The sequence below is a fragment of the Ambystoma mexicanum genome, chromosome 1p, assembly GCF_040938575.1.
Source record: "Ambystoma mexicanum isolate Mex_15411 chromosome 1p, UKY_AmexF1_1, whole genome shotgun sequence".
NCBI classification, from domain to species: Eukaryota; Metazoa; Chordata; class Amphibia; order Caudata; family Ambystomatidae; genus Ambystoma; species Ambystoma mexicanum.
In genome coordinates, this window is record NC_090921.1 from 1,335,420,355 (window position 1) to 1,335,440,424 (window position 20,070).

General features: G+C 44.2%; 1 protein-coding gene across 5 annotated transcripts in view; it reads left to right on the top strand.

Moving 5' to 3' along the window:
- ISOC2 (isochorismatase domain containing 2) overlaps positions 1–20,070 on the top strand; it is a 363,896-nt gene that overhangs the window by 231,609 nt on the left and 112,217 nt on the right. For all 5 annotated transcript variants that reach the window (XM_069606988.1, XM_069606986.1, XM_069606990.1 and 2 more), the window contains exon 3: positions 17,046–17,258. In XM_069606988.1, coding sequence (XP_069463089.1) covers positions 17,046–17,258 — 213 coding nt within the window. The remainder of the gene's footprint in view (positions 1–17,045; positions 17,259–20,070) is intronic.

Below are 20,070 nucleotides of genomic sequence, written 5' to 3' on the forward strand. Positions count from 1 at the left end.
ATTGTCTAGATTAGGTGTCTGCAATCTTTGGCTCTCCATAGGCGTTGGAGTACAACTTCCATTCACCTTAGCCTGCATAATCGATGATGAGGGATCAGCAGTTAGATTCAAGGTCATCTGGAGAGCCATAGGTTGCACATCCCCTAGTCTAGATCATTCTTAAGTATTTGTGAAAATAAAGTTGGACTTTTTGTGTATCCCTATGGGAGGCAAGATTACGAATACTGGAGTCCACACTGAGGAAAGGCGAACTATACTGGATATCTGGGCAAAGTAGGGATAGAGAACAAAGCAGAACATAAATCAAACATCGTAAAGCATGTTGTTATTGGAGGAATGCATGATAGTGTAGTCGCCGGATTTGGCACTATCGTAAATGTAGGCAAAACCACTGCATTTGCTACTGTTAAATTCTGGACAAATAGATATGTGTTCCTCCAAGATTTCTTCACAGGCTGCATTGGGGTGTTAACATGGACTTCCAGTTGATAGTTATTCTGTATTCTAATAATGTTTTAATAACTATGTAGATTCCCTGCGCGGCTCTTGGCTTCGATGGATATAGAGGCTTTCATGTCAATGGTTCTTGTTGGGTTTACCTGAATGTAGACAGATTGAGCATTTCAGATTAGCCCTACTTCATTTGCATGTTGTGACAATGATTCATTTGAGACCCTTGACAACAACTTATCTAAGTGTGTCTGTCTGCCTTCATTTCTTTGTCTACCTTCAGGTTCATCTTGAAATATTGCCATTACCTCATGCTCATTTGGGTTATCTATAAAGACTTAATCGGAAGTGCAATAAATAGTGCACTGTACTTAACACAGTAAATCATGCGCTAACAGATAGACAAATGGTAATGGGCTTAAATAAAATGTGTGCTTTCTGAAATTGGATCTATGAACACAGTCAAGTGTACAGTAGTCACAGGATGAACGACATGGTTATTGGCAATACCCACTGCTTGCCTGGTATCAGTTGAAAGTGGAACATCGAGAAAATACCTAGATTTGATTCTTCGCCGTCGCTACTAAACACGATGCACTTCTGCCATCAATTCTTCATTCAATAAAGGGACCCTCTTGGTTAACCACTATTAGAGCATTCATAATGATGTCACTCTCCCTGTAATGTGGTGCTGAGGCTGTTGAGGGCACTTAAACGTCCAGTGCCACTCCCAGTTTACAATAGTGAAAAGTGGTGTTGCTTGTCATAAACGTATTCTGATTACCCTTTGGGTCAAGTGCACCACCTCCCTCACCGCTTCCTAATCCCCTTCCTTGGCCAGTTCATCCTGTCACTGCTCCGTCTCCCACATGCAGATACACAGCCCACTCCTGCTCCTTCAGCTGTTTTAAGATTCTGCAATTAAAGAGACATTAATGTTCATTCTGCCATTTCTTTCTTTTGAACTTGACATGAAAAATAAGGATTTGCGACTGCCACCAGTTCCCCAAGAGGCTTTATTTTCCACCCGTGCTAGCTGTTGCTGAAGTTTTTAGCATTAACCCTTGATCAAAGGCAGCTGTCACTGCCTCCTGTGCCATCTTGGCTGGCTTTTTTTTTATACCAGACAGTAGAGCATATAGAATCTTTAAATGATCCAGATAATCTGCTGATAATTCATCTTTCTTTTGCTTACAATTATCAATCTTCACCCAATCTGTTTTTCTCTGACACAGTATTGGAATTTCCTGTATCAAATGATGTTGTGCTTGTATCAATTCTATTACTATGCTTATATCTTCAGTGGACCAGCAACTTGAATCAAACACTGCCACATCTCAGCATGCATCATCACCCGCATGAGCTGATTAATATCAATGCAGTTGGGCTTGTAGCACTGCATCATTGTTTTCAATTCCTCAACAAACCTTTCTAGTTGTTCCCTAATATTCAATAATTCTTTAGAGGAGTTCCTCAGGTCCCCAGCTGTCCATGGGGCGTATCTGCTTACCAGGTTCCTAGCACCCCCAGCACCCACTTCTGGCGACTGTCTCTTTGGGGTGTTTAGTTGCTTGCTCACTGTGCTGTATATTACACCTGCACAGGTGTGGGATGGGCACACGGTAGTAGATATAGAAGCATTGCTTGCTTGTCCGGCCCTGTCTTGTGTTTCCATCCTTCATTCCATACCCTGGGTTGCTGTGCTTTGGGGCTGTGCTTTCATTCCATACCCTGGGTTGCTGTGCTTTGGGGCTGTGCTTTCTGCGCAACTTAGTGTTAGGCATGCGCTGCTGCGGTTGGCGCACGTGTGCCATAAACATCTCAATAATATCCTCTCCCTCTTCCTCCCCATATTCTTTCTCAATTTGTATCACAAGCGACCTCCTGTGGGTATAACTAGGTGATGAGGCTTCCTGGGGTAGGTAAATCTCACCCTGCCCTTTTTTCCAATCCCTTCTGCCCCAATCCCATCTTTTTCTTTTGTTTCTTTATTTTTTGTAATTGACCCCTCAGTTCCTCTTTTGTGTCTTTAAATCCTCGAATCCTATACTCTCCCATTCTCCTACCACTTTCCCCAAAGCAATTTATATACACTTCCCACTTTTCAGGTTCATTTTTTCTTTTCTTGTCCTCTAGCTAACATTGTAAATATGAAAGATTCCATAAACAAAAGGTTTCTTCGAAGGGATTGTGTCCTCCGAAGTATTCCTTATCTTTGATATACGTTTCCAGCTTGCTGGCCTCAGAATTTTTTTTCTGTAGAGGGCGCTGAGTGTCGACGTCCGCCGAGTCGATGTCCCTCGACAGCTACCGTATCGGCGCCGACGTCACCATGCCCATAAATAGACACGCGCTGCGTCCGTTGCTCAGTTCCGTTTTTCCGCGCTTCGTGGGGCCTCGGAACGTCGTTGCTCAGTTCAGTCAGGTTTATCGTTCTCGATGGCTTCTTCATCAGAACCGACGACGCCGCGATCCGGCTTCAAGAAATGTCGAGACTGCGATAAAAAAATGTCAATAACGGATCCACACAGGGTCTGTTTATGGTGCTTGCGGTCCGAGCACCATTGTTCGGAGTGTGAGGACTGCATGTCCATGATGGCGAAAGCCCTGAAGGAGCAAAAGGGGAAGCTCAAGAGAGGTAAGTCAGCCAAATCCTCCTCGAAGGTTTCGTCGGCCGAGTCAAGGCATTCGTCACCTCGCCGTCGAAAACACTCCCATTCTAGATCTCGAAGCAGCTCCCACCATTCGTCGAGATCTAGACACTCAAAAAAGAGACGTCGAAGGTCCCATTCCTCGTCGTCTTTGGTGTCCCCAGAAAGAGTTTCCTGTGCCACCAAACACAGTTCTCAAGCTGAGTGGGAGGAATTCAGAAAGAAAATGTTAAGCGTCTTCGAGAACGCGGCCTCGACCCCCTCGAAGACAGCTGAGGGTGATACCCCGGGTGAAAAACCCAAAAAATCAAAACGCAGCGAGTCGCAACACCCGGCGAAACATTCCACCCGAGAGCGCCATAAGCCATCGGGTAAGAAGGCACCGTCTTCGACGCCATCGTCGAGGGTTCCTTCGACGCACGGGTCGGCGCCATCGACGCCGTTGTCGAAGGGCTCCTCGTCGCATCGGTCGATCGACTCGACGCCATCGTCGACGCCGATGAAAGAGAGGACCAAGGCTCCACAGCCAACGGTGTTTCAAGGGCCTCCGGCACAACGCCGAGACCGTCGTCAATGCCCTCGAGTAGGATCCCGATCCTCTCGAATTCTTCGAGACCCCATCCAGTTTTTTCAACGCCATTTTCGGCGCCTTCGAGGCCGGTTACATCGGCGTCGACGACTTCGACATTTTCTCATCCAATAACGACGAGTTTGGCTCCTTCGGCCCTAGAGATGGGCTTTACTCCATTTCAGAGATCAGAATACCCTGGTCTTTCTTCAATTTATGAAGAAAGAGAAGACTCTGACCAAGAAACTTTTGGTTTACAGAGATCCTCACTGCCTGCTGCAGAGGATTTCACCTCTGAAGAAAGGAGGCTGAAGGAACTATAGGACTCACTTCATGAGGCCAGTGGACTTGACACTTCTCCAGAAGTGGAATTTGTAAAGCCAGACCCAGGGGAACATGCCGAAACACCATATAGAACCCTGATGGCAAGAATAATTGAGTTTATGGGTTGGTCTGCGCCTTCACCTGTTTTCCAACAGGATGATCTAACGGATATATTGGACAAAAGCCCACAGGAGGACCCGGTGGTCCCCTTCCATGCAGCCCTACAAAGAAAAATTGCATCCAATTGGGAGACTCCCGAAGTCATCCCAGCAGTCAATAAAAGACTGTCGACAAAGTATAGGGTAGCGGCTGCTGACCCTGAATACCTGTCAAAACACCCGACCCCAGAGAGCCTGGTGGTTCAAGCGGCAACTTCATCCAGCAGTAGGACTGCTTACCTTACTGTCCGACAGGAGAGGGATGACAAGAGGTACGACTCTATGGCAAAGAAAGTCTTCACTGCCTGTAGTATGGCGTTGAAGTCCATCAACGCCACCTGTACGCTCGCCAGGTTCAGTCACACATTATGGGAGTGTGCTTCATCAGCGGCTGACTGCATACCCGATGGAGAGGAAAAGGAAGCCTTCCTTAACATCATTCAAGATGGCAAAGATGCCATGTGCAAGTCTCTTCAAACTGGCATCGATTCCGCTGACAGTATCAGCAGGGCCATGGCGGCTAGTACAACAATCCACAGGCATGCGTGGTTGCGAAAGTCTGGCTTTGCTCCAGATGTACAGGCCAGACTTTTGAATATGCCCTTTGACGGCTCTTCATTATTCGGAAAAAAGGCTGATGACAGTCTGGCAAAGTTACAGACTTCTAAAGCAGCAGCAAAATCCTTAGGAGCTGCTATCCACCAAACTCCTTTTCGCCCCTCAGGAACCTCTTATTATCACTATTATTCCGCATTCGGAAAAGGCAGAGGACAGCCGGCTCAAAGAGGCCAAAGAAGATCCACCCAAGGTGGACGGGTCAAAAGTACTAAAACCGCAGCAGCAGCAGGTGCCTCTTTACCCTCGGCATCTGCATCAGCCGCCCCCAAACCACTCTGAGGCCTTCGCACACAAGACACCTGTAGGGGACAGGTTAACTCACCATGTGACGGAATGGCAGGCTGTAACGTCAGATGCTTGGGCGTTGGAGACAGTTGCCCAAGGTTACTGCCTACCTTTTCTACACATCCCTCAGAGTCATCCACCGGGGAACGGCTCCCTAAAAGTTCCAGATCCGCTCCTCTTGCAGGAAATTATGGACCTGCTAGAGATAGGTGCTATAGAACCGGTACCTGTAGCGGACAGGAACAAGGGCTGGTACTCCCCCTACTTTCTCATACCAAAGAAGGACGGAGGACTGAGACCCATCCTGGACTTACGAGAATTGAACAAGTTCCTCAGGAAGGACACGTTCAAGATGGTAACTCTCTCTCAGATCCTTCAGGCCCTCCAGCTCCAGGACTGGCTGGTATCTGTGGACCTTCAGGATGCTTATTTCCATGTGCCAATCCATCTCAAGCACAGGAAATACCTGAGGTTCGCAATTGGCAACTCTCATTATCAATTTTGAGTTCTGCCATTTGGGCTGACCTCCGCCCCGAGGGTCTTCACCAAGCTGATGTCGGTAGTGGCGGCGAGTCTAAGGAGGGAAGGGATCCACCTCTATCCCTACCTGGACGATTGGCTGATCAGGGCTGTATCTTCAGAACAGGCCCGGACCCAGCTAGATTATGTCTGCCTCTTCCTTCACAGACTGGGATTCTCCCTCAATTTAAAGAAGTCACAGATGATACCATCTCAGAGACTCCAGTTCATTGGAGCGGTCCTGGACACTTCCCTGGGAAAAGCCTCGCCACCAGAGGTGAGGGTTCAAGATATTCTACAGATGGTCACCAAGTTTCAGAATGCCCAGCATCTCCCAGCCTTTGACTTTTTGAGGTTGCTAAGCCTCATGGCATCCTGCATCTTCCTTGTGCCAGAGGCCCGCCTGAGAATGAGATCTCTTCAGTGGGCACTGAGACGTCAGTGGTCACAATTCTCAGGGAGAATGTCAGACCTCCTCCGGATTCCAGACAAGGTAGCCCACAACCTTCAATGGTGGGCCTATTCAGAGAACATCTTGAAAGGAGAACTGTTTTGGCAACCATGGCCGGAGATAACAGTAGTCACAGACGCCTCGCTCACAGGTTGGGGAGCCCATGCCAACGACTTGACCATCAGCGGTCGTTGGTCTCCATCAGAGTCCAGACTACATATCAACCTATTAGAGCTGAGAGCGATCAGACTAGCGCTGAAAGCTTTCCTTCCATCAGTACAGTGGAGAAATGTCCTGATAATGACGGACAACACGGTGGCCATGCACTACCTCAACAAAAGAGGAGGCGTAGGATCACTGCCACTGTGCAGAGAGGCAATGCAGCTCTGGTTTTGGGCAATTCGGGAAGGAATCTCTCTATCGGCAGTCCACCTAGCCGGAGAGAAGAATTTGACAGCGGACGCTCTGAGCAGGCAGAGCACAGTCTCCCACGAATGGGAGCTAGCTCAGGAAGTCCTTCAAGAGATCTTCGCCCTTTGGGGAACCCCTCAGGTGGATCTGTTCACCACAAGCACCAACAGGAAGTGCGATCTGTTCTGTTCAAGGGAATTTCCCCCGAGAGGAGCTCTAGGAGACGCGTTCGTAGTGGACTGGGAGTTTCCACTCCTCTACGCGTTTCCACCAGTCCCTGTTATTCCTCAAATGATCAGGAGGTTGAGAAGATTCCGGAAAACCATGATCCTAATTGCCCCGGACTGGGCCAGGAGAACGTGGTACCCAGACCTTCTAGATATGTCCATCTGTCCTCCAATCCGTCTTCCACTCAAAGAGAATCTTCTCTCGCAGAAGGGAGGTCAGGTTCTCCATCCAGACACCAGAACCCTCAACCTTCACGCTTGGCTTCTGAAAGGTTGAGGTACAAGGATTGGGATCTCCCTGATGAGGTGTTGCTTTCGGCCAGAAGACCAGCAACAAAGTCTTTATACCGCTGCCGTTGGAACAAGTTTTGCAGCTGGTGTAGGGAAGAGAATATCAATCCTTTTTCATGTGGTACACCAACGGTGTTATCGTTTCTACTCTACTTGGCAAACTCAGGCCTTCAAGTTGGCACTGTAAAAGGCTATCTCGCAGCGCTTTCTATCTTCAAGCGCACTGCGGAGGAACCATCGTATTTCAAAATTCCTCTAGTGGTACAATTTCTCAAAGGTCTAACTAATGTCTACCCTCCAAAACCATTCCAGGTTCCATTATGGGACTTAAATTTAGTCTTAAACTTCTTAACGGGCACTCCGTGCCACTTCACTCTTGCGCATTGAGATTTCTCACACTTAAAACTGTCCCACTTGCAGCACTAACATCTGCTAGGAGGGTGAGTGAGCTACAAGCTCTCTCCTGTAAACACCCACATACAATCTTCCACAAGGACAAGGGTGTCCTCCAGGTGAAGCCTAATTTTATCCCAAAGGTGGTTTCTGAATTCCATATTACTCAGAAAATTACCTTGCCTTCATTCTACCCTCCTCCCCATCCGGGGAAAGAGGAGGAAAGGCTACACAGGCTGGACCCTAGGCGAGCTCTCAGCTTTTATGTCAGCAGAATGGCTAGGATCAGGCATGCAGACCAGCTGTTTGTAGGATACTCAGGTCACAAGTTGGGACTACCCATAACAAAACAAACCATCTCCAGGTGGATTATCTTGGCCATCCTGGAATGTCATAGACTAGCAGGGAAAGAGCCACCCCAAAACCTCAGGGCTCATTCAACCAGGGGTATCGCAGCTTCTTCAGCTCTCCAGAGAGGGGTACCGGTCCGGGACATATGTGCGGCTGCCACATGGTCGTCCGCACATACATTCACAAAATTTTACAATCTGGATTCCTCCACTGCTCAAGAGACCAGATTTGGCAAGGCCATATTACACTCGGTCCATCCCTAAAGGGATACATAACACTATCACTCCCTCCTCCAATTACATACCACTGCTATGGGAGTCTATCAAAGATAAGGAATACGTCGGAGGACACAATCCCTTCGAAGAACAAGTTACTTCTTACCTGGTAACGTTCTTTCGACAGGATGTTCCTCTGACGTATTTCTTATCGCCCCTCCCATCCATCCCCGCAGTGATAACTTCCCTTGTGGTTGCAGCTTTCGCTCCTTCAAGGTTACTAACCAATTCAGGCATGTCTGTTCTTATACTACAAAACGGAACTGAGCAACGGACGCAGGGTGTGTCTATTTATGGGCATGGTGACGTCGGCGCCGATACGGTGGCCGTCGAGGGACATCGACTCGGCGGACGTCGACGCGCAGCGCCCTCTACAGAAAAAAAATTCCGAGGCCAGCTAGCTGGAAACGTATATCAAAGATAAGGAATACGTCGGAGGAACATCCCGTCGAAAGAACGTTACCAGGTAAGAAGTAACTTGTTCTTCTATAGGGAATTGTCCATATGCATCAGCCTACATAAGGGAGCTCCATTTGTCTAGAAATTTTCAAGTAGTTATGTACATGTAGTATGCTGGTGTGACCCTACTTGGGATATTAGGATCTTTTGAGTGACCCTCTCCCATCTTTTTATGACACAATTTTCTTGCCCCTTCATAGTCTTTCGCAACACATTCTCCTCGGGTTAAATTTTGCTTCAGTCAGTTAAATTCCAGTCACATGTTTATCTTTTTCTCAATTCAGGTAAAAAAAGAGAATTTCACTAAGAGTGACCATCGATCAGCTTCTTTGCTTCCTCAGCTCTCTTTTGATTTATTCCCTACCTATCTATATCACTATATCCATACAAAAGCTATCCTTGCATTGTGTCTCCCGTCCCCATTACCTTGTTTGTCATTTCTCTCACAGCCAAGTTTTTCCCATGTTCTCCACATGAGTCTACCTATGAGTCTACCTGGGCTGGCCCTTTAAATGATATAATATAATTATAATTGTTATTTTATAATGCACTTAATACCAGAGAGTGATTTCTAAGCACGAGATCGGCATTCGAACCTGTGTTGCGCTGCGTTGTCTTGCTTCCAAGACAAACTTGTTGCCCAGAGCTATCCTTCCTCTGTGAGGCTTCTATAGGCTTTTATGCAGCTCAAGAATAACCGCCAACCATTTTCAGAAACCCCTTCTAGAGGTTTCAATTAGACATCTTACCTATCCTTGTTGAAGAAGCAGTGGTTAGAGAGGGAGCAGCTCCCTGCTCCCATTAACTGGGCTTTACAAATCTGAGGTGCAACAGCACTGACTGTGAATCGAGGTCAACTAATAATCCAATAGGCAACCCAGACCACAAAGATAGAGTCAGCATTATTTCCATAGAGCTGTGCATAAATGTTTAGGAAAACTGGCAGAGTATCCTCATCTCATAATGTGGCCCCATTCTCACACACCTCAGGGGTTTCTTAGGGTTTTACACAGTCAAGTTCATACAGGACTGTCATACAGGAGTGTCAGTAAGATACATTTAGTTACATTTAGTTAGCTTGAATAACAATATGCTTCCTACAAAACTTGCTTCTACCTTGGAGTGCATGGTTTTACAGTGCCATGCGAGATCTGTACAATTCTGTTCTACTTACCCACATGACACAACCCTCTGCCTCTTGCGGATCCTTCCATTACCACTTAATAAGATCTGAGTTGGTGTCCAGCACCCATGTGATCACAGTTCTGGTTCTTCAGAAGGAAAACCCACCTTCACTGGTGATGTCTCATGAATCGTTAGGCATACCCATGCCCCATGCAGAGACACATCATGGCTGCACAGCCTGCTCATGTACATCCAGGGGCCTATGAGAAGTCCAACACTTCTGGCTTTGACACCACCAACCTCCTCCAGATGTTCCCAAACTCTTTCTTACTATCACCAACCTCCTCTTGGTGCACTTCAACCCCCTCCTCAGGTTTTCCAACCTCCTCCACAATATCAACAACCATCTCCTGATCCAGCTTTTTCTTCCCCTGTCCCAATACCACCTCCTCTTCTCCAATCCTCTTCTCCCTCCAGCCTCCGCTGTGTACTCTCCATAATAGACACTCTTTTCAAAACGTCACTCTCCAGCTCCTTCCCTAAACTCCCACACTGTCTTATTGAACTGTTGGGCTATTTTAGGCTTGTGTTCTCTCTGCTTAGACTTAGCTCTTTGTGGAGGTCTGCACCTGTGTCCTGAATTTGGGGTGGTGCTAAGATTGGCTGTTCCCAATAGGCTTACTTGATCCTGATGTGGGTTTTAGGGGCCTGACCAAGCCTTTGCCTGGCTTGTCTGACATCTTGGAATCCAGTCTTCTGTTACTGCAGAACAGTGACTGGGAAAGATCAAGTAGTGTGTGAAACTTATACTGGTAAATCATTTACATGTCTTTTTGTTATTTCTCAGTGTGAAAGGAATGCTTGTCTTCAGTGAAATTGCAACTTAGTATCATTCGAGGTGGAGACTATGCCAAAATGGATCGGTAAAATGTTATAATTTGTGATATGAGGCTCTGCCAGAAAGCAGTGAATTGGCAAGATGGTAGTGCTCATGGGAATGCAAGCCTTAGAGAGAAGTTCTCTGGGCTATTGAAGTGCAGTTTCCTTTACTGCTGAGTCCTTGGCAACAGTAACAAGGGCTGTTTGATGGAGTTACAGCGCTGAATGTTCACCAGTTCATGTAACTTGGTTTTCTCTTGATGAGTTTGGGTATGGCTAATGGGACCTTCAGGCTCCTGTTTAATATGGGAATTGGGAACCTTCATATCTTCTTTCCATCACTGCAGTTTGCCCAGAAGAGAGGACTTGACTGTTGGACTGAGTGGATAAAACTTCTTGGAGCGCCTCAGAGGTCCTAATGTTTTCCCTTGAAGGGCCAACGTTTAGGGTGAGCATGACCTTGTCACTTTCCCCTGCCCCTCAATGAGAGCTATGGGAGGGGTAACCAGAGGATCTTGCCCATAGAAATGACCAATATATAAATACAACCCCTAGACCCATCATCCTCTGGCTTGGAGAGACACCAACCCCATTGTTTACCCCACTAAGTCCCCAGAGTCAGACAGTAGACTTCCTCACACCACTTACAGAAAAAGCTACAAACAGGAGAAGTTGGAGTAGCAGAGGAGATTGACAGCAAAGAGTAGCTTTATAAAAGACGGTCAGAGGAGGTGGAGAACAGAAGAGGGGCAAAGGTAGTTTGGGAATAGGAAGACGGGTACCTAGAAGTGTGTGAGAATGGTATTTGGAGAAATTAGCACTTAGCACTTAGCACAGCAATGAGGAAGCGTTTGAGGAGAATCAAGGTACCAGCAGAAGAGTAACAGCGGCCTCTCGCAGTACAAGTTCTATCTAACATGGATGGGTTGTCAGCCTAGGACCCAGAGAGAGACTAGTTGATAAGCAACAGTGTACCTCCACTCAAGCCTTACTACCAGAAATCACCAACAAAAGTCTGTGGTTATCCAAGACTAGGACCTGGACGTACCTTTGGGAGACTGACTTGCATTTTGTATTGCATTTCCATCTAGTTCTTTACTGAGTGCTGTATTTACAACATTTGTAAGATACATTTTTTGTCGTCATTTATTTGGGGGGTGCACCAACGATACATCTCGCCTGGAGTGCAATCTGGTCTAAGACCATCCTTGGTTTAATGAAACAAGCAGCAAGAATGTCCCAAGTAATAGCTGGGTTATTTCCTTTTACAAAGCACTTTAAAATACCACCTGTGGAACAGAGGCCCAGCCAAACCAAGAGCTGTTAAAATATATATATATATGTTTATATTGTGACACTGCTTGGAAACACATTTCACATTTAAAAAAAATATTATACACACCAATTCATATTTAAAACGGATCACAAAATACTTCAATTCATAAATATTAACATATGAAATGTGATTGCTACAAGAAAACTAGTAGCAAATACACCAATTATCAAGTAAGTCTATAGTTAGTTGAAAACACGTTTGATTAAAATCTAATCGTAGCTAAAATTAGCGAGATTTGAGAACATGATGCCAAACATTTGTTGGAGTTTGGGCAGAAAGCTAAAAAATGCTTAAAAATGAATTCATACAAATATTTCTCCCTAAAAGATTGCAGATCGGAACAATGCACTACCTGGTGTTCTAGTGTTTTCGCTATGTTTACATCTTTACAAAATGTGCGTGAGCACCTAAGATTTCATTAGGCGAGATAAAGATTAAATCTCACGCTTAGAAAAGCATTACTCCAATAAGAGTTTGGGAAATATAGTAGGTATGTTGGAAGCACATAACATGCCTTTTCCACACTAGCAACATAAGCGTATCGTTAAAATGTGTTGCAGCTTTGGTAGAACACCAATCATTACGCCAAAGTTTCTTTTTTACAGCTAGAGGATTGTCGTTCAGGGATTCCATTGTGGCTCCAATGTTTAACAACAGTGGGCCTCATTACGACCCTGGCGATAGGGGTTTAACCGCGCCGGTAGAGCTGCCGGCGCCGTTAACCCCCTACCGTCTCATTACGAGGTCTGCTCGCTTGTCCTGCTAAGGACGCCTGGAAAAACCAGGCATCCTTAGCGGGTCCCGCGAGCAGACCAGGATGCTAACAACGTGCCAGTCAGTAACCGGCCCATTGTTAGCATCCTCCCCATTCCCATTGAGCCCTATGGGGGCTCAAATGGAAATGGGGATGTACTGGGTCCGGGTTCCTTGAATGGGGAAATAATGGGCACTCCAAGGTCGGAATGGCCCGCTATTTCCCCATTCAGGGAACCCGGACCTGGTACCCGGTATAGGGGTAGCTATGCCGCTAAATGCAGCATGGCTACCTCCATAGCCGTAATGAAGCCCAGTGAGTCGCAATAATGTGTCCAGAGGATAAGTTCCCTATCAGCGTCCTCCTTTACACATTCATTAAGATCTTGAAACAAAGAGGAACGCGCAGGTACACTTTTTAGTGACTTTTCCAACTCACAAAAGCATCTAAGGATAGTAAATCCAACTTGTACACTTTGACAAACTAGTGTGATGAATCCTGCAAAGTCATCACTGATTCCCTGGTGATCCCACATGGCCAGGGGAAGTCTACCTGATCCTGGCCGTGGTATTATGAGGATCATGTGGGACTATCGGGAGGAAGTGATGACTCCATTGAAAGAAACAGTATTCTCCCCCACCCCAAAACTAAAACCTCTAAAACACTGATGGCATATTGTAAATCTGAGAAAAATATCATTATATATATGCTCTCTTAACATTTTCTATGTCTGACCATCTTGACTTGAATACAAATCCAAAGCATTATAGCTTTACATAGTCTCAATCTTCAAAGGACTCCAATTCCCATAAAACCTATAGTACTGGGACGAGTAGGAGGAGAAAGGAGTTAATGTGAAGCCGAAAACAGACCAAGTTGAATGTGCAGTGTAGTTGTTGTGATACCAGACAGCTATGCGGCACACTGAGCAGAAGGAGAAGAGGGATGCAGAGTGGTCGCAGCGGGAAGCAGAACCGGAGGAAGGCACAGGCGAGCAAGCTACGCTAAAAGAGGCAGGTGCTTCCTACCAGAGTTGAGAGAGAACGGGAACGGCACAGCAGGTGCAGAAAGGGGACCGCTCAAGGGCCGGCAGCAAGGAGAATTCTGTCGGGAGTGCTGTCCTTCTGAGGAGCAACCATCTCACTGGCAAGTGAGAGAGAAGCCGGCAGGAAGACTGGAGAAGTGACTGCAGGGTGGGGAACACTTTCCCACTGCATGTTCTTCGCGGCAGCAGTACGACAAGGGCTGGAACACCAGGAAACACAGCAAGTCTGCCCTCGGGTATTGGGAGGCCCAGGGCGCGCCAACAGGCAAACCAGCAATTAACAACCTGTTTTCAATACCCACCAAGTAACATTGAACAACTACGTTTACACAAGTCTCAAAATATGGAATGCTATTCTGGGGAAAGTTGGAGTAAATGTTGCAAAAGTAAATGAACATGACTAATGAAGGTATCAAGTTAATATGTCGGGGGAAAAAAATTCGAATGACAAAAATGTCAAACATTTTACCGAATTTTATTTTTCCGAATGTATTCTTTTTTAATTTACATGTTTTTTTGTTGTTTTGCGAGTAAGAAAATGGTTAAAAAAAAGAAAAGGGGGGGTTTGAGGGGACCCCCCCATTTCAAACAAAAACTACAAAAAAAGACATTCATTTTTTTTTTCAGTAAAGTTTTTCGACAATTTGGCATTCGAAATAATGTAATTCGAAATACTCACTATAAACCACTAATGAAGTAATTGAAAGGCAAGATTTGTACACCGCTTCATATGTGAAAGGTCAATATGGGGAAGATTGGAACAAGCATTACCACAAGCCAAGTAAAACAGGTAAAGCTTGATCAAGCCTTCATATAACGGATGCCAATGAGGGGGAAGTTGGAATAAGTAATAACTGAAGCCAGTGTAGTATAAAACAGTAAAGAACTACTGTGTTATACTCAAAAGAGAAAGAGAATTGAAAGGTTGTAAGAAGACCTGGTGAAAGTGTTGCAGGCAGTGATTCTACTAATACCCAGCAAGGGGGATACCTGGGAGGGATTACACCAGGTAATCCAGCCAAAGTATGTGACAGAAGAATAGACATTGTAAAACGAGTTCATGGCAGGGGAGTATGCCAGGACATCCTCATCAATAAGTTGCTAAGTGGAAGAGACACTTTTTGGGCATCCTAACAAACCATAATTGCATTGAAAAGATACTCTGCCAGTCTTAAGGAAGTGCTAAAACATCATTACTTAAATTGCCAAGAGATACTTTACCATCCTTTAAGCATCATTTGTTTGGAAGAGACACTTTCATATTCGAGGAAGTGTTATGTTGAAGACATTTCTACCACTCTTCAAGAACTATTGTCTGAACTGAATCTTTCCAGTATTCTACCTGAAACAGTTCAGTAGAAGGGAGTCCTCCCCTGGATACAAGGATTGTTTTGTTGGATTTATATACTTCGTTTTCTGCACTTATTTTTCTGATTTTAAAGCAGAGAAATGTACCTTGCACATTTTGCTGTTCATTTCTAGTGTGAGGGTCAGATACATTTTGGACACAAGGACAGTTTGCTTAAGTTGGACGACGAGACACATAGTGTTCCCTAGTTTTGATTTCATAGGCAGGGAAACATTAATTTGCATAAGTAAAGGGAGGCCTGTGTCCAAACCCTTTTATGTTAATGAATGTCTTCTTTGTGTCCGTCTTTCATTTCTGACCCCTCACAATAGACATTCACCTTTTGGCCATAAATCAATAACTTGAGGTCCTTCAATGTCCACCCTCTATGTTAATACTGGGACAACCTGACCCTTATTGAAAATAATGATGGCCAAAGCGCACATTTAGCTTGGACTATCATGGATATCATTTTGGTTTGAATACTATTGTAAAACGTTTTTGATAACGTGTTTTGTTATTGTAAAACCAAGATGTTTGAAAGAATTACTATTGCAAGAGCTATGGCAAAACACCTCACAGACTTTAGCAGTATGAGAAATGATGAAAATGCGCTGATATTCTGCTCCTTCCGATTTGACATATACTGAACTGGGCATACTGTACCTTCAGATCCTACTAAAACTGGAACCCATCAAATTTCTTTCAAATGTTTGTACTACAGTAACTAGAACCTTATTAAATTTGATCATGTTATCTGAGGGATGAGAGTTGATTCCATGTATAAAGTGTACGCAGTCTTGTCTGAGGGGAATTAATGCAACAAATGTAATAAGTACCAATTAGGAGTAGGTTCCCTCGTGTAAAGAAAAGGTAAATGAGATAAAGGTTTCTCTAAGAAAGTGTTATCAACAGAACAGAGAATTGTGGAACTTGAAACTTTCCAATGCCCCATTTTCCAAGATAGCGGTTTTCGATATGTTTTAACTTTATCAGACATGGTCCTCTTTCATACAAGTCTGAGTTTTGGTGACAAGAATGTGTTCAACCTTTTGCAATTTAGATCAGTTTCAGCCAAATGGACTAAGGACCTTTCATTGACACAGAATATCCTTTCCGCTCAAACACCCTCGAATCTGCGTTCTATATATTATTTTATTTTCCTTAAATATGCTAATGCAAGATAATCTGCCTTGGTCCCTGTTTGGAGAGTGGATAACTTTAACAAATGTCGTCCAGCTTTTATATATCTTTTTATGGGCTAACCAAATTGAAAGACACATAGGGGCGTTGGACCAGTTTTTATGGAAAGCCTAGTCATTTGAATGAGGTCTCTGAAAATGTTTAAATCTTCTAAATTATTTGTATGAATTGACGACGATTGTTATACTATTTTATTATTTTGAGGTGCGTTTTATAATCTGTTTCTTGATTTTGTTTTTGCTTTTAATTGTGTATTTTGTTACGGATTTTCTTCATGAATTTCCAAAATAAAATATGAAGCTGTATTTTCATCTAATTAAATGGGCTGTGTTGACATGAAATAAAGGTGGGGACATAGCAGAACCCTGTGGCACGTAACATGAAATTCGTAGTGCCTGTGAAACAAAATTGGCTGGATTGACCTTCTGTGCAATTTCGCACTTCAATTTTTTGTGTTACCATTTTTAAACGTAGATATTACAAAAATATGGTTTTCACGTATTGCACTCATAATAATGTCTTTGTTTCTGCAGTCAGAAATGGGGAGGCCATCAATGCCTGGCTCCCAGGTGTTTGTGCACATGCCAGATCCACATGGATACCACTGAATGGCATGATGTCCTTTTGCCGACAGTAATCTTTTGATGGAATTTTTACTGAAAAAACTATTGAAAAAAATCATTGGAATATATATGGGGCAGTTAAGGAGTTAAAAGGGGTGGGGAGGGGATCTGGTAGGGTTTATAACATGGGGAAATGAGCATTTGGGGGAGCCGCCCCAAATAAAAAATAAAATAATTTGATGGGTTTTTTCAATGGATTTTCTTCAGTAAAAAACCCATTGAAACAACTGTCGCTAAAATGACATAGAACCCACCTGATGAACTCTTATGTTTTCTGAAAAAAAATGTTTTCTTCTTACAGGCTGCAAGGGTATTGGAAATGCCAATAATTGTGACAGAGCAGTACCCAAAAGGCCTTGGGCCTACTGTGCCAGAGCTTGGGGCAGATGGCTTGAAGAAATATTCCAAGACGTGTTTTAGCATGCTGACCCCAGAGGTGGAAGCGGAGTTGGGAACCATCCCTGACCTGCATGCAGTCATCCTGTGTGGCATCGAAACTCAGGCCTGCATCATGGTAAGCTTTGGATTGTACACAATACACATGTATCCATGTACAGGCTAAACCACCTCAAGCAAAAAAATCCCATTTGCTAGACATAATGTAATGGTAATTCTTTCTCAGAAGTATGTTTTTTTTTATTTCTTTTATTGATTTAATTGCATAGCAATTTTTACAATTAACATGTTTAAAAAAGTCTATGTTCGAGACCACTTAACACTCCGGTTCACCTGACGTAGACAGTTAAGTTAAATATTGACCGTCTCTCCCAGAGGTTCTCTGCTGTTTAAGTCCAAATGTCTTAGAAACTGAGTGACACCAATCACACATCTGGGGTCCTCCCCGCTTGTAAGCAGTGCCCAAAGATCATTTTCATCTAAGGTTCAATAATTTGTTAAGGCTCTCGCTAGGTGTTTTAACCTAGCCTCTTTTAAGGAGCAGCATTCTAACAACAAATGACAACTGGTTTCCACCTTGTCTTCCGAGCAGAATCGACAAGTTGCAGAGTCTGATTGCTTTCCCAAGGCCTGGATTTCCCTTGTTCTCACCTGGTTAAGGCAGAGTCTTAAGTATAGTCTGCTCGCATATTTATCGGGACATTTCTTTAGGTAGCCTCTCACCGCTTGAATTTTCATTGCAGAAATCGGAATAGTAGAGGTCAGACGGTACCTACTAGCAGATTCCAACGTCGAAATCCAGTCGGTTTCGTACAACTTCTTTGTGACTTTGTTAGGATTATTTACTAGGAGTTCTTCTGAGCAATCCAAGTCTTGCAGAATTCGATGGTTTTCCTCCTTCCATTTTATTAACATTTTGTTGGAATCTAAGTCTAGGTCCTTCTTTATCAGGTCCAGTGCTTTGGGTTTTGGAGTGCACAGCAATTTTCTGAAGATCATTAACAAAGTATTTTATTCACCATGAGTATAGCATGCACTATTAATCTCTCATTATAGCATTAATAAACGCTCTTTAGGATATAATGTGATAATTGTCTGCCTCCCTTATTATTCATCCTGTGCCGAAGGTGTGTGTGAATGGCAATTCTCCCATACATATAATTGTTCAATACATACAATGAATGCTCTTATACCATGCTTGCTCGTAGCAGTAGTGAATTAAAAAAATCATTGGCAGCATCAGTTTAAAGACACATTGACAGCCATTAGATTGTGGTATTGTATAGTTAATTCCAGCTACGGGCCTCTGGTGTCCCCTGCTCGACACCTGGGCAGTGCAATCTTAGTCCTTTGTTGTCGTTAGTTTTGTCTATTAAGTGGTGCTGAAGCGCCAACTATAAGCCGAAACATTACACTAGAGTACAGCTAGGGAGAAATGCCGTACGAAGAGGGACACAAAGCTTGTAGGTGGTGTTTAATTATTTACCTGCCCATTGACTCCCCATTGCCATGCTAATCCCTATGGCCATTCCCACCCACTTCCTGCCACACCCCGCCAAAACACATGCTCCTTGTATCTCCTTACGCTAGCTTTCTCAAGCCTTACCATCAGTCTTTGTGCTGGAAGGCGGGGGGCATGGCCAAGTAGCACCAAGATGGCGGCATAAGTTAGTGGAACTCTCTGACAGAGAGAATTACGCTTTATTATTGACCATACTACTTCACTTCAATGACATAAAAACAACTGGGATGCAATAAGTAAGTGGCAACCTACATTCCGCTATGTTTATTTCATGGAAAGCTTATCGCAGCTATGCGAAGCGTCGCACTCCCTGTCTTGTGGTAACTCTGTCACACATCTGCCAGCTTGTTATCATTGCCCCGCAAACGGTGTCTCTTGGGCTTCGCACCTTGAATGAGGTAGTCGCTCTCTTCGGCCACCATTTATATCTGAGAATTGCTGCTTGGTGAGTCTGCAGGGGGAGCCTCAGTCTATACACATCTCCTCCTTATGGATTGTTTGTTCTGAGCCTGCTCGCCATTAATGACGTTTCGTCCCAGCACGCTGCCCCAATGTGATTGCCAAGTTCCAGAACATGGTGCTTATCTTTGTGCTCTGTTTAGTTGGAGTTGGGGCACATTTTGAGCCCAATAATACTCTATTAATATTCAGAGTCTCTGACCTTTTACACAGTCTCCATCTGCCTCCTCATCAGCTGACACCTCCCACATAAGACGGCATGAGAGATTACCCTTCACTGAGGATCCTCATTACTTTCTAAGGCCTACTCAATACTGACATCCGCTGTCTGAAAATAATAGTGTGTGTTTCCTTTTAGCTTGCTACTTTCTATTCTACAATATTTTACCACATTAACACCAAAGCGATGGCCAGAAGCACTTTCATTGCACTAAATGCATGCATGGAACAAATCTTTGAGGAGCTTAGCAACATTCACACCTCTATTTCTACACTAGACTCACACACTTCTAGTATGCAAGAAGAAATTAAATGCTTTAGAAATGAATTAAAAATGGTGACAGGCAGACTTGATAAAGCTGAAGAGAGAATATCCTCGGTTGAGGACAAAGTTGAAGGTTTAGAAAATATGCAACTAAAAACTCTTTAATTGCCATATGACAATATGGATTTTGAAGATGGAAATAGAAGAGATAACCTGTGATTCTATGGAATGCCTGAGAAAATCTAATTGGATGACCCAATTAAGTTCATCACTAACTGGATCCATAAAGTTTTAGGAATTACTTTCTCCCTTCCACTGGAATTGCAATGTGCCCACCTAATTAGACCTCCATTTTCTTCCAGTAACTCATCTTCGAGACCCTTTATTGCTTGCTTTCTTAGGCATATAACCAAGCTTGTCAGACACTATTAGCTGCCAAAATGAATTTGCCTATCCTTTTTCAGG